Source organism: Thermobia domestica, chromosome 3 (genome assembly GCF_964235325.1).
Source record: "Thermobia domestica chromosome 3, izTheDome1.hap1.1, whole genome shotgun sequence".
Taxonomy (NCBI): Eukaryota; Metazoa; Arthropoda; class Insecta; order Zygentoma; family Lepismatidae; genus Thermobia; species Thermobia domestica.
In genome coordinates, this window is record NC_137456.1 from 240,127,231 (window position 1) to 240,142,400 (window position 15,170).

General features: G+C 34.8%; 1 protein-coding gene across 2 annotated transcripts in view; it reads left to right on the top strand.

The window, feature by feature from the left end:
* Positions 1 to 2,793: 2,793 nt before the first annotated feature.
* LOC145680990 (uncharacterized) overlaps positions 2,794 to 15,170 on the top strand; it is a 28,130-nt gene continuing 15,753 nt past the window's right edge. Inside the window, exons 1-2 of one of the 2 annotated variants that reach the window (XM_081752250.1) lie at positions 2,794 to 3,017; positions 6,444 to 6,988. In XM_081752250.1, the coding sequence (XP_081608376.1) occupies positions 6,468 to 6,988 (521 nt within the window). In that variant the 5' untranslated portion in view covers positions 2,794 to 3,017; positions 6,444 to 6,467. The remainder of the gene's footprint in view (positions 3,018 to 6,443; positions 6,989 to 15,170) is intronic. The other variant, XM_081752249.1, reaches the window with a different exon arrangement.

Genomic DNA, 15,170 nt, shown 5'->3' on the forward strand with positions numbered 1-15,170 from the left:
AAATAATCAATGGTAGTCATCAGTCTTTGAAAAAGACGAAATTCGTTGGGTAAAGTTCTGATCCATTACGCCCCTATTCTACAACTGCTTCAAATTCAAGAACGTTATTATTCCCCTTGTTTACCTTTATTTTTAATATTCCCGCGCAAACAGCAACTTGTATGTGTCTCTTCAGTCCTTTCATTTTTAATACTTTTATTCTCACCGATTTAATTAAAACGATTGTGTAGAAAAACGTGATTAACTAACTAAACTCAACTTCATCAAAACGCCGAATACGTACCGTACGTTTTTAGGACTATGACTATTTCTGATTTTGAAAAACCGATCTTGTGTACACTGTAAGTCATTACTTGGCAGCATGTATGTCACATCGTAATTAAGAAATCATATATAATAGTTTTTTTTAAAGTAATAAGTAAAAACTTGTTCTGATTGTTATTGAATCGTTTGGATTGCGAGCGTAGCGAGGAAGAAAATTTTTAAGAAATCTTATTTCTTTCCATACCAACAATAGTATTGCTTTAATAGGGCGCCAATACTTTTTCGGGTCGACGCTCGTTTATTCATTTTCAATACGTTTTCTTTCTTCTTGCTAGTACGGCATCGTCTTGCTATCAGCACCCTGGGCAACCGCCCCGCTCGCCCCCTTCCCTAGGTACGGCTCTGGTGAGAACTATTCTAAATATACAGCGATCTATTCTACAGTTGCCAAACGGATAAAAGATAACACAATCAATTATATATTTAAAAATTAGTTGTATTTAAGGTAAAGTATTTTTTATCTTAAAAAGACACTTTAACTTCTAAGGAGCTTATTATTATGAGCAAATGTACTATCCAATGTAATGTAGCATGGTGCATTCATATCGTCACTGTTAGAGCAAATGCTATGCTTGAAAGATCAGGAAAGAAACAGGAGAGTGAATTAGTAATGTACAATAATACAGTTGATATTGTTTTCATTTGGTTATGTTGTACTTCAAATCAAGTGTTAATTCGTTTTTTATATATTAAATTTTAATTATTTTAGATATGCTTTTGTAATTTTTAAATAACTTGTCAAGTCACACTTCGAAATTAAAACTTCGCTCGTTTGTACTTGGAGAACTTTCCTTCTTTCTCTTGATCCTTTCATTAAGGACTAGATTCTACAAGAGCAGCAGATGTGTGAACATATATTACCCAAAAGTAGTGTGTGAATTAGATTGTGTATATTTGAAAGGATATAAAATAGTTCCTAACAGGAGATAGTTGGTAGGTTTGTGAGGAATCAATGTTTCAGTTTGTTGCTTTTGGAAGGAATTAAAACAAAACAGAAGGAAATTCCGCCCTGGGATTCGCACCCTGCCCTTAAGACATGAGTGGCATAAGCTGGATGGTAGACCCTGGTTCCATGAGATATGTTACGCCACAGAGGGTAGATTTATTTATTTATTCGAGAAATCTAACAAATTCAGTGAGAAAATTTATTAAATTGAATTACTGCTTTCGCAAAATCATGCATTTAGCTGTTGCTTTATTTCTTTGTTTCTTTTCTTTTAAATCTGTCTGATTTAACTTTGTTAAGGTTTTCTTGACGCAAACCATTACGCTAAATCCCCACAGTCATTGTAGTCTTCTATTGGAACCAAATAATTTAAATGGTACTGACACCCTGCGTTTAGAAGACTTTATCCCATTGACCTTGGTGGAGATATTCTCACGTGTAAAGCTTTGTAGCATCTGTAAATTGCCGATAGGTCTTGTTAATGACAGTGTTGCTATATCTACTGATTTTGCGGGAGATCTCCTAATTTTTCTGCGTTCTACTGATATATTGCGAAAGAAAATGAAAAGTGATCAATCTCCTTCATTTTTCTTACTTCGAGAAGTTAAAGAAAAATATTATTACTATTAATACTTAAATTTCAGTTTTTCCTTACATAAAAAAAGGAAATTTCTCTGTATGCATGCAGAATGCTCTCTAGAGCACATAGAGCTTTGCTGTATATAATATGAATACAAAGATACAACTGTACGTCATCATCTATATGCATGATGGTTGGCTATCATTATGACTTCTGACTTGTGAGATTTCCTACTACGTGTTCTTTAGATTGCGACTTGTGTTGTAAACAGGGGTAAAAGAAAGGGAAAAATGCGAGGGACATCGATACCCTACTTCCTAAATAGATATCTATGGCATCCCCCCACATTAAAAAAAATAAATAAAAATATAATTGGCAAAGATAAGCACGGGGGACGGTGTGACGTTATGCGTCACCCTACCTTTTCAGAACCACTGTTACCCCTTTTTGGAAAAGTAGCTATCTTACATCGCCTCTCCATGATCGTCAGCGTAAGATCGTCTTATACGTGTGACTGTAATATAGCTATACTGTCTCTAGGTGCATGGTTAGGCATTTCTCCACCCCACTTTGTTCTTTCACTATGTCTTACTTCACACATCTGTGTATGAAACATTATAATATAAAGGGGACATGAGGGTCCTTCAGCCTCCAAAAGATTACCTAATCATCGGGGGAAAATTCTTTATGAAAGTTACATTTTAAGTAATTCAAATTCAAATTTATGTTTTGCATGTATTGCTTTATTTTAAAAAGAAAGTAATAATGAATTCTGGACTGCTTGTTTTGACCACTGTCCCCTTAATAGTAGCAAGTTTTTGCTACACCTGGATTTGCACTCGAATACCTCCACTTAATGTGTTTATTGCTTTCTCCTGTTTTTTACCTTCGAATCTTCTGCTTTCCCAACTGATCGGTCTGGCAACACTGGTGTCAGAAGCGATGCAAAGTGAAATTTAATAGCATCCAGCCACATGATCCATTATCACCTTGACAATATAATTTTAAAAATTCTTGTTGTAGGATATACATAAAATAATTTTACATTTGTTGCCTATAAGATGTATGTCTATGGTACTTATTTCTTTAGCGTTAGTGTTTTTGGAGAAGAAGGAAACATTTTCCAACTTTACAACGTGAGTTTCCATAAATTTACAATGTGCCAACGTGAGTGTATGTAATTATAATTAGGTTATTGTTTCACGCAAATATTTCTTACTCATAACGTTCTTTCACATTGCACTCTAGAATTTCTTTTGGATGGCCGACAATATCCTACTTGGCATAGATGAAATTTACGGGATCCACCAGAAATAATTGTTAAATCATAAATTCTTTACACGATTTGCGTGAGAACACACAATTGAACTTGTGCGAAGTGGCCACAAAATAGCACGAATGCTACATAACTGACCCAGGGAGTGCGAATCTAGTGCAACCGTGCGACAAGTTGGCTGTGCTTCCGTAGGAGAAGAAACAGCTAGTCTACTTTTGCTTACAAACTACAATAGTGGAAAAACGACACACAGTCATTCCCAAGAATGCTTACTTTTTTCCTAAGCTTATATTTAGTTGATGAAGGCCAGCCATCGATAATTTTTGTAATCGAAAAAAAAAATACAAATTCGCTAATTTCTATTAATATTATCGTAGTTTAGGTTTAAAAAATTGGTCCCCTTCGTCTAAAATGACTCTGTTTCCTATATTAAAAGAATAAGATCTCGAAACCTAGAAACTCAAAAATTATTTATCATACATCGCTGAATATTTGTCGTTACATCTTTATTTTGGTGTACTCGTATTTGCATTGGATGAATGTGTCAATATTAGAAAGTTTATTATATTGCACAGAAATTAAATATATTTAGTAATAAAAACTAAAAGGATGTGGAAGCATACATTCAACAGGGAAGCACTTGCACTATATATTACCAACTGTGTTTTATTTGTAGTTGTTTTCTTTTAATGAAATATGAAAAATAATCATTAATTACACTTAGCTAGATGTATCGATCATGTGAACTCTTCCCATTAATGAAAAATGAAGCGAGGTTGTTTTGCAGAGTGCGACTTTGTAATGGAGTTTGTGTAAAATTTGTCTTCGTAAGATCAGCGTAGTAATTGCACACCTTGGAAAGTTTCCCACATGGATCCTGTTCTTTGTACAATCAGTACCTCGCAAATAATTTTCATAACTTCAAAGGGTATAATTTGTTACTGGTACTTTAGTTACACAATAGAAGAATATGCAAAAACTGACCAAAACCCTGAAATACGTGAAATACCTCTCCATCAAATAGATTACCGGCACTTTCTCTAAATTCCTATTCCAAATTTAAGGGTATCACTTCGTCAGACATATTTTCTGATTATTTTTGGCGTATTACAACATGCTGATCGTTATCGACTATTTTATTTATTTATGTGAATGGGTCCTTTACATGTGATGGCAGTCTCCACATGTTCGACCACTCCTTACATATACGTGATTAGAACGGCTAGAGTGCAGTTTATGCCGAACAAGTGATTTTGTCACCTGAAAGTGGCATTGGAGGAACGGAATCACTGTTATTTGTAACAGGTACGGAGTCGGTGTTTTAGCGGTAGGTGGCACTCATATTGCCTCCTGTGCTGTGGTCGGTTGGTTCTGTTGAAGTCGCTGATTAGTTGTTATGTATTCGTAACTGATGTTGCCTCCTGTGCTGTGGTTGGTTGGTTGTGTTGAAGTCGCTGATTGGTTGTTTTGAATTCGTAACTGATGTTCGAATGTTGTACGGTTGAATGTGAGTGTTGCGTTGATGAAGTGTCATGTTAAGTGAAGTCATATCGTTTCGGAATATTGCGTGGATTGATTAACATTGAGAAGAATTTTTATCTTTTTTTTTTTTTTTTTTATTGTTTGTAATAGTAATTACGATTTCATTATCAGCGAATGTTCTGGAATTTCGTTGAAACATAGTAGGCACACTGTTTCGAATTGGTTGTTTCTGTAGAGAAGTGTCTTGAAACAATCGTTAGAAATTCTAGTGACCTTATCGGAGTCCTGGAATAGCAGTTGGAATGGACGAGAGTTTGTTCGGTAGACGTAAATTTAATATGGGTTGAATGCGCCGTACTCATAAGTGGATAGTCTGCTGCTGGGTGGTTGATTTATAATTAGTGGTGAGTGTAAATTAATTTTTTTACAGTATCTTTTTCCTTATTATGTTAGATTTATAGTAGTGGTTTGATTATTTATTGTTGTTTTTGATGCCTTTATAGTACTTGAACGGGGGGTTTGGGGGGCGGTAGCCCTCCATTTAGATCTCGAAATCGATAACGTTTCACTTGCATTGATTTCTCGGAATATTCCAGCGTCAGTTGTCAAGGATATTGCCCTTGTACGTAGTAATTGAAGAGTAAATTCTTGGTGAATGTGGTAGATCATTTGGTTAGCAATCGTGATCTATTATCATTTCATGATATCTTAGTTTGCTGGTGTGAATTTAGGTTATGATTACTTATTAGGTGGTCTGCAAAACTTGTCTAGAATTTACTTTTTGATAGCTTCGATTCATGGGATCATTTTTGGGAACTGATCTCTAAACTGTTCCGAGGAATCGGTTCCAATGAATGTTCGGCATAAAGTGCACTCTTACCATTAGGACTCACATTGTTAATATGTCATTCGAGTAATTGACTGTAGTAATAATGAATTCAGAAAATTTCTCTCTTGAGATTGAAACAAATACTGGGAAAGCACTAGTGAACCTAACAAAGTCCTATGGAAAAATATACTGGGAGGATTTCGTAGCTCCGTGAGGTGGCATTCACTGTCGTACAAAAAAAATAAAAAAAAAAAATCTTTCACGGCTTAGGAGAACATTGTATGTTAACTATTATATAATATACCAAAAGTTACTTCTGACTCAAACCGTTATTAATGAAATTGAAGGAAAATAATGTAATGCTGTTTATGTGTCATTTGGAAACATGACGTCCTAAGAAGATAGCCGTTATAGACAAACAAGAAAGATTGTCGTTTAAATCGTAAAAAGTTCATAAATAAATAAATTGACACTTATTTCAGTAAAATATATTTACTTTTAAGATTTGAGTAGGTAGAATAGTATCATCGTTGGCTCGCCTTTTTACTTTACTTTCATTTTCAAAGGAAGTGAATCTTTCTTTAGGATTAGTGCCGATAGGACTCTTTAGTTTTATTGTTTAGTGATATTGACTTTGATGTTTTAATTATGGAAAAACATCATTACATTGCAAGCTAAAAATGCCATAGGAGGGAATGTCGTTTTATGAAAGATTTCAGTTCAGTAAACTAGACCGTATAAGTACGTTCGGAATACGTTTGTTCTTTCATAGATTTAGAAGAAGTATGTGCTGTACTGTAAAAAGATTAAGTGGATATATTCCCACTATATGGCAGCTGTCTTGACGTTCTTTGGTTAGCCTGAGCTGCTCCTGACCGAAAGTTCCGTTCACATTTTCGTATAACATTGGCACTAAAGTGGACGCTAGACACCACTTACCGTTGTGTTCCATTTTCCCGCTTATAACTTTGTTAAAACCAATTATATTTTCTTTTGTTTGTTTCAGATTTTTTTTTTTTTTTAACATTAAATGCTGAAGGTTTCAAATCTCCAACTTGAACAGTTTTGTGTTAGCAAAATGTCCCTTCATTATTTCAACTTTACTTCTTACAAAATTGAAAAGAATACACAAAACGTTCCTATTAAAGTTGAAATGAAAAGAGAAAGTGAGGCACCTGAGGAGTGTAATTATAAATTATGTGCTGGTAACATTAATGACCTTAAAGATCCTCTTGCGACATGTTTGGAATGCAAGGAAGAAGAAACTGCAATCGAAGGAGATAATATCGCTTCAGAAAGGAATGAGGATGGAACAATATTAGATTGGAAACTAACTTCGAAAGCAGTATGTTTGGTCAAGCGTTTATCAACAGCTGATATACTTGCCACACGTTTTTACAGTAACATCAAGCCTAAATCCTCCAACCTTATACCCAATACTGAAGAGTCAAGCAGTCATATCTGTGCCACTATCGGGAATATAAACGATCGTGAAGAGGACGTTGAAGAAAATGATAATCGAGAAGCAGAGAACAACATTCAGGCCCTCAGGTATGTATAAATGCATTTATTTAATCAGGGTTATGTCAGCATAAATAATTCTTCTCAACACTTGCAGTACTTAAATATGCTTTTGTTCGTTTACCTCTAACTGAGTTAATGATTAATGATTCGCAAGCATTTCACCACATAAGAAACGCAACATAATGCTTAGCTTTGTAAGAAGTGAGTCAATTTTGTAGTGAAATAAATGTCCAAACTAATGGTAACATTTTCCAGCAAGCCTTAAGTTCTCGGATGAGTACTGAAAATGCTCTGAGTAATATCAAGAGCTGTTCTTCTTAACCCCCCCCCCCCAAAAAAAATGCTCGTAATAAAACTATCACTCAGTAATACTTTAAACAAAATACGAACTACTGTCAATTATCAAGACTATTTAATAGAGTCTTCTCAAACACTGGTTGCAATAAAAAGTGTATTTTGTGGGCAGTAAATTCGGTAATAGGTTTTCTCATATTGAACACTACCTCACACGCTGATCTGTGAATTCCCTTTCACTCAAAGTATTTTCAGAGTACAAAGCTCATAAATGTTATTCACTTTTTATCATTCGTGAAGCTTTGACATTATTTTTTATATAGAATCACAGTAGTTAATAAGAAAGAAGAAACGAATCAAAGGAAAAAATTACATTTTTTTATGATGTTAAAGTTACGGATCTTTTTCACGCATTGTGTTTGTTCTAATTTTGATGTATGTTATAACACGACTGAATTCCTACTAGACCAGGCAGAACTCAGCTTTTGTAATTAGTTTATAGCTTATCATTACATGTGAACGTTCGTATCTGAAGATGTTTATATCATATGATGGCGGGTCTCATCATATTGCCGTTTAAGATGTAACAACTCATATGTCCAATTTGTTAATTTTTCGGAAGAGTGTGCTATCCGTTAAAAATCGCTTATTCAGCTGCTGTCATCATAGTATGAATACCTATAATACATTGGTCTCGCTGACGTATGAGGAATCTCTTGAATCGACATACAAGCCACCTCTATTGCCCATTGTTTCTCAGCAATCGATTCCTTCTGATGTTCGACGTTTTGCTAGAGCATGGATTATTGTTTTCTCCTAAAAATTTTTCTCAAAAATTCAAAATGGCGAAGATTAGACATCTGATACCATTAAAACAAAAGTAATTTGTAAATAATTTATTTAACTATTCTGCTGCTTGGATTTTTCCAACCGAATACGTACATTGCTTCAATACTTCGCTTTCTTTCGGTGAATATGATAATACTAGGTCTATACCGAAATATCACCAAAATTTTAGTTTTTTTTTTTTATTTTCTTAATGTTTAATGATACTTCGTTACGTCAACGTTTTATGTGAAACACTGCAAACGTTACCATTGTTTAATGCAATAGTAGGGAAACGCTCTGTTACGGTGCTGTGGTCAGTTTATTAAATACTTAACAATTAAATTCTTTCAATGATTGCCAGTAAGATACTGTATAATTCAGATTTAAGATCATCAATAAAGTGTGGAATAGAACTGTATTTTAAATAACATTTGCCGGATATCTCTTCCTTAAGAGACAGTTATACCTTTGTTCACAAGAAGTACAGTGGATGCTTAGATAAATAATAATTGTCTGTATGCTATTGTACACGGGAAGAATTCACTTCTATGTTGCTGAAAATCATATGAGATACATAGGGATTATGTGTAGACGTTTTTCATTACAGTACTTATAATTAACAAAAGTACCTGAGATCTGTACTAGCGTTAGGAATGAAACAGAGTATTTTGATAGAAAGTGGAAGATATTAAAAGAGAACCAAGAAAAATGAGATTATCTAAATCTTTTAACCTCAGTGCCTGTTTTGTGTGAAAATTGACTTCCTCAGTTTAGCATCACTAGATCTTAATAGTTTAGTTTCTCTTGCATTTAAGCTTGCTATAACCAATATCCAACTCTCGTTATACATAATAGACTCCTTTACTCTCACTGTGGAGGAAGGGGACGTTCGAGTAATTAACCATAGGAATTCACACTTTCGTTAAAAACAAGGCATTGTTGTCTGTTTCTTCATCCTTTAACCACATGAAATTGGTTCAATCATATATTACATTTAACTAAGTGAAACACACACAAGAACTATGAACGTATGTATTATGTTTGTCAACAAGTGTTGCGTAGACGTCGACCGGAGTAGGTAAAGGTGGACCACAGTGGTTGCGAAGAGTGATAGGTCATAGTATTTCATAGAGTGTTGAAATAGGTATGGGACTTAGTGATTTGTGCTGAAAAGAGATGAGTGTTACATGGCTGAAACTTTTATAGACCCTCACTGTCTCGGACGCGAATCAACAAAATAATGCAGAGCCCATCATTGCGTATAAATTTATGTAATTTAAAAGAAATATATTGACTTAAGAGACTAAAGAGTAAGCGTTAAATGAATTTTTAGTTATATTGTGCACAAATTCAAATAAATGATTTAGTCGACTAAACTTCCGTACTTGCTCAGAGATTCTTTAAATATTCGTTACTAAATTTATATGGTAATAAGAGTAACGATTTTTTGTTCCTTAACTTCAAATATGGAATATGTTTGACATTTTTAAAATATTTTCTTTGACGGCTATTAAAATATTGCTGTTCAGTAGTAACACAATATTACCCTTAAACGTACCAGGCAGGATGAGTAATGTCTTTTTTAATTTTCAGTCGATATTTCGGGTTCAAATTTGCAATTCCTTGCGTTGGGATCTTCTGCGTCAATCTCGAAACAAGTTTCTTATTTACATATTAGAGACAGCATTTCTGTTCATATAATAATAATTAATTGAACTTGTAAAAGATCTAGATTTAAGTCAATACGAACTTTATTCATTCCAGCCGTGACAAGTAATTACTGCTAAGGCCCTGGCCGTATTATTATTTATTTATTTATTTTTTTTTTTTTGCTACTTAGGTTTCGACCTGGAAATTTTTTATCAATTTTCAGCTTCTTTTAACACCCAATATTTGCTTGGAGGAGCGCGGTGGCTCAGTGGTAGAGCGTTCACCTCTGGTGCTTGGGGTCCCGGTTTCGATCCCAGCCCCTGCCAAGTGAACTTTGTGGTGGACAAACACCGTGCTCGTGGGTTTTCTGGGGGTTCTCCCGTTTCTCCCACTTTCTTCATTCCACCATTTCACTCATCTCTCATTATCACCGTCTCCTTTAGCTTAACCGGCATAACCGTGGGACGTAAAACTTAAAGATTTCATTTCCAATATTTGTTTATATTTCTTCATCAATCGTTCTTCTTTCTACTCCTTGCTTTCCTCCCAACTTTCCCTCTACAGCTGTATGAAAAAGAAAAATTCTTCGCAAGATTTGTGCATTTCAAGTTCCGTTTCTGCGAAGGGTGCATTGTTAAATTTTGCACAAAACACGCGCACTATACACATAAATGCAAGAAATTCTTCTGTACTCAGGATTTCTAATGCTTATTTCTGTGTATGTCAATCCTAATAATATAACTTTTACTGAAGAATTACTGATTTTCAAATGTTTAAGTTTCTTCAATATTAATTCTAATAAGTTTGTAAATAATGCTGTCTGCATTTTCCTCCATTAAACTAGCTCTCTTCTTGTTCATTTCGTTTATTTATCCATATGCCAAATATTTTTTCTTAGTCAACTTCTCCATATTATTATTATTAGTAGTAGTAGTATTAAAAGTAGCAGTAGTAACATTATTAAAAGTAGCAGTAGTAGTGGTAATATTCCCAACGATATTTGTGATGATGGTGATCTTGATTTGTTACCGTGTACTTATTGTACATGTTTGTTACGAGATCAATTTCTGTACATGCCAGCACAATAATGTTTTAGTTTCCTTGTGGTGATATCTTTACACTAGGAGCTAACACGAAACTTCGCCCGGCGTAAGCATGAAAATTCATTCCTATTCAGCAGGAAGCGAACAAACAAAATTAAGAAAAGTTTTGTCTTGTTGGTCATGCAGAAAGTTTAAGGCAAACACGTGATGTACTATCATTGGCCGTGACTGAGTTTGTGTCATTGGATACGGAAATTTCTGTTACTCTCTACAGTAGCAAGTCACACAAAATAATTGGAATCATTCCTAGGTAAGACACGCACTACACTCTCCCTGTTTTGACTAGGATTTACTTTATACGAACAAAACCAACGCTGAAGTGCATAATAATTTATCAGCATTTTGCGTAGTCAGCAAGTTTGCTGTTTCGTTTGTAGTCGTTTCATTGCTGTTTCGTTTGTAATTACTTTGGCGCGGGAGACCCGGGTTCGATTCCCGGCGGGAGCTCATGTGGTTCGGATTCCACGTTAATCAGTAGGTCCACGTCTCATATAGCCTCGATGCTGAACGGGACGTAAAACTCAAAATCAATCAATCGTTTGTAATTATTCACGTGGATTCTACGTTTTTACTGGGAGTAACTAACTATTGTCCTTCACACGAAGAGGAAAAGTACCTAATTTTAAAATATTACTAACGGACACTAATATTTCAGAAGAATTTCCGTCATTAAAGATTTCTCAACTTGTTTTCGAGAGGGTGAAAATGCATTCGAGATATTCATATTTTATGTATGGACAAAAGATGATAACGCTACCAAAAACATGTTCCCAAATCTGTTGCATGTACTAGCCTGAAAATATTTATAAATAATTATAGTTTATAAAATCAGCTGAACTGTTGTTATATTTATTTTTTATTTATTTATTAATTTTGTAGATCAGATTCTGGAACAATTATTCGGTGGTTCAATTATGCTGGAAAAGTGCGAGATTCCGGACGCAGTTCACTGTTTGAGAGCATTACAATATAATTTAGAGAAGCAATATACCAATATATATTAGAAAATTCTGTCGCATATCAATTGTAGGTAGAGCGTTAATAAAAAGTGTGTCCGGAATCGTCTTCCGCTACCGGCTTTTATTATAAAAATTCCACAGAAAAAAGAATTTTACAAAAAAAAAATACTACAAAGATAATTTCTCTGTATTTGTAAGGAAAGATAATGGTAGTCTTTGACCGACAGGTCGCAGACAATATCTCCACAAAGCCCGGAAGCGGGGTATGCGGAGTGGTGATAGGTATCCCAAAGCTCCAATGGAAGCAATGAGTTGATTAGGTGGTCACAGTGCCGGAAGCAGCCTAGCAAATGAGAAAGGAAAAGCCAGAAGTCCCGAAGCAGACTAGAGGCTTGGAATTAGGTTACTCTATTTTTCCGAAGCAAGCAATAGGAGAGGCAGCAGTGAACTAGTACAGATCCGGTTTTGTCCATCAAATTTACAGGGTCCCCAGACGGCCGTGGCGCTGCTGCTCCGTTCTTGTCTTCTGCTTGGTGGGAGGAGCCAAAAGTCCGTCGTCTGCAGGTCGTATTGGATCTGCGAGGTGTATAATATCCTCGTAAAACTATGTGTTGTTTATAAACATAAGCTTAAAAAGTTGCTTGTACACAGTACCACATGGGACATTACACCCCCTTGGCTTGTTTAAAAAATGAACCGTAGGCTCATTTTTCTTGTGGGGTGGTAACACTAAGGGAATACACACAAAAAGCAAGAGAATCGCTAAGATACAGATAACTAAAAAAATTCACTTTTCGAAGCACTATTAAGGCAGTGAAAGAAAGCACTAAATTGTTAGTCCCTAAGCACAGGCAGGATCTTTGCATATTACGTGACACTTCATTTTCCTCGAGGAAGGGTTGTTTTAAGCTTTGGCGTTGAATTGTTAACATATGTATATGAGCTCAGTAATGGTTAGAGGTTTTGAAGTCTGTGAAATTGTTTGTCTGTTAGCATTATGAATGCTGTTAAAAATGTCTATTTGAATTGGGTAGATATATCTAGACTAGGTTCTTTGGATGTTTTCGGATTCGAGCGATGACAGTGATATAGAAGGTGTAAAATATGAAGAGTTGCAAGTTCTAAAAAAAGTGCGATTTTCACATGAATATAGAGATATTTTATATTGGAAAGTTCGTGATGCGAACGGCATGATTTCTGGGTCGCCCTGTATAAAGTGTAGTTTCTAAAATATTTGCACTAGACATACATGTTTAAATAAAAGAATCCAATTTTTAAATGCCAATAATGATGATGGTCCGGAATTCCTGGACATCCTGTATAAAGTAACTGTGATCATGATTTTTTGAACTACCTGTTTAATGCTTATATAGTATGTCAGTGACAATATTTAGTCCATAGTGAAAAAAATAATCGGGGAAATAGAAATATAGGTTACTAATCTTTCTCTAGATCATTTGCCTTTCAAATTACGGAAGTACAATCTTAGCATTCTTTCATTCAGTGAAGAATAGCGAATCAGGTTTTTGTAACTAACAGAATGGAAAATATTTGTATCGCAAACAATTTATTTATCTTACTAAATGTTTGTCTTCGTATTTCTTCTTCCGAAAGGTGAATACTGCCCTTTTTTCCAAAGTGAGGAATGATAATAATTAAAAGCTCGTTTAGGCTAACCGGCATAACCGTGGGACGAAACAAAACTTAAAAGATTAAATTAACATGTTTTATGCTATACAATGCTCCTAGCCAATTGAGTTAAACAATTTAGATGTGTTTTCTTCTATCCTGTTTTTCTCCTTTCGTGCTGGCAATTGGAAGAAGAGAAATATTTAAGAGATAAGCTATATATGTCAGATCCTATCCTGTATCTTTCGTTTCGCGTTCTGCCGTCCTTGTTTTTTCTTCGTTTAAATGTCTTAGCTCGTATAGTAAAAGTAGCTAGTTATACTCATAATGAGTCTCATCTAAGTGTTCATAATACGTCTTAATTCTCTCCACAGAAATTTTTGTATGGGTTGACAATATGTATCAGGAAACTTCATGCTATAAAAGTTGGCATTAATTCTGTCAAGTATTGTCACTGGAACGACAAATTTAAAGGAAAATATTTCAAGTACTCCAATGTGACGATTTGGATAGAACACCAATACTTTCTGTCCTTTCTCAACGCTAGTTTATTTATGCATTGCATCATAATATTTCTATTGCTTTTGATAGCTCGCAGCTAAATTGTCCTTCACAGTTCCCCGTATTCTATTCAAGTGTTCTATATGATTTTGCAGTTGGTGCAAGCACAATATCGGAAATGGTCTTAGGTTCGGAACCTCGTAATAACAAAAAACTTGAATACTTGATTCCAACTTTGATAAATGTGGTGGTAATTGCAAAAGTTATAAATGAAATAAGCTTCGGCCATTGGTTTCGATTTTCCTGCACAAAAACATTAAGAGCACTCTGTAAATTTCTGTGGAATGTTTCCATTACACCTAAAGTTTTGTGATCGTATGCCGGACAACATTTAAATTCAATGTTGTGGAACTTTGCTGGGTTTTGTCCCGTTTCCTCCCACTTTCTTCATTCCACCATTTCACTCTTCTCTGATCAACACCGTCTCCTTTAGCCTAACCGGAATATCCGTGGACGTAAAACTTAAAGATTTCATTTCATTTTCTCAGTACTTACAATATGTTAACCGTTGGATACAGGAATTTATGCTTACTGATTACTTTGCAATATACACCTTTGACCTTGCAATACACACGTTGTTCGAAATACCGTACCTAAATCACATTTTGAGTTGCAGATCTTTATGTGGCAATTATCATTAACCCATTAGTGCATAAGGTCTATAACTAAGTTCGAAAATGTTTTCGTGGTAGATCTTGGCGCTTATATATTCAAATTATGCAAATCAGAAGTCAATCATTGTACGCTCTCTACTAAGATATAATTTTTTTACTAAGATATAATTACTTAGAGATACAATGTAATATAATACATTTTTGCAACAAAATTACACTGTTGCTTCAGTATCAATGTCGCATTTCTTACATAATTACTCTGTAACATAGTTTAGAAATATACTTTTGACAATAATTTTGTCTTACTCTTGTATAGCACAGTAAATATACTTGTTTTACAATGATATGAACTATAGACTTATCATTGCTATTCACACAAAGCGTCATAGACAACAATTTTCAGGCGATTGACGTGGATTCGTTAGTTTGGGTAATCAGTTACTTCTTCACGGGATACTCGAGAAAGCAATTTAGGTTGTAGTCCGATTTTTCGTTTGCACATCGCTGCGCTTTCTCTATTTCTTGAGGCATATTATTCACTCCATCGTATCGAACATCGAAAACGGAATGG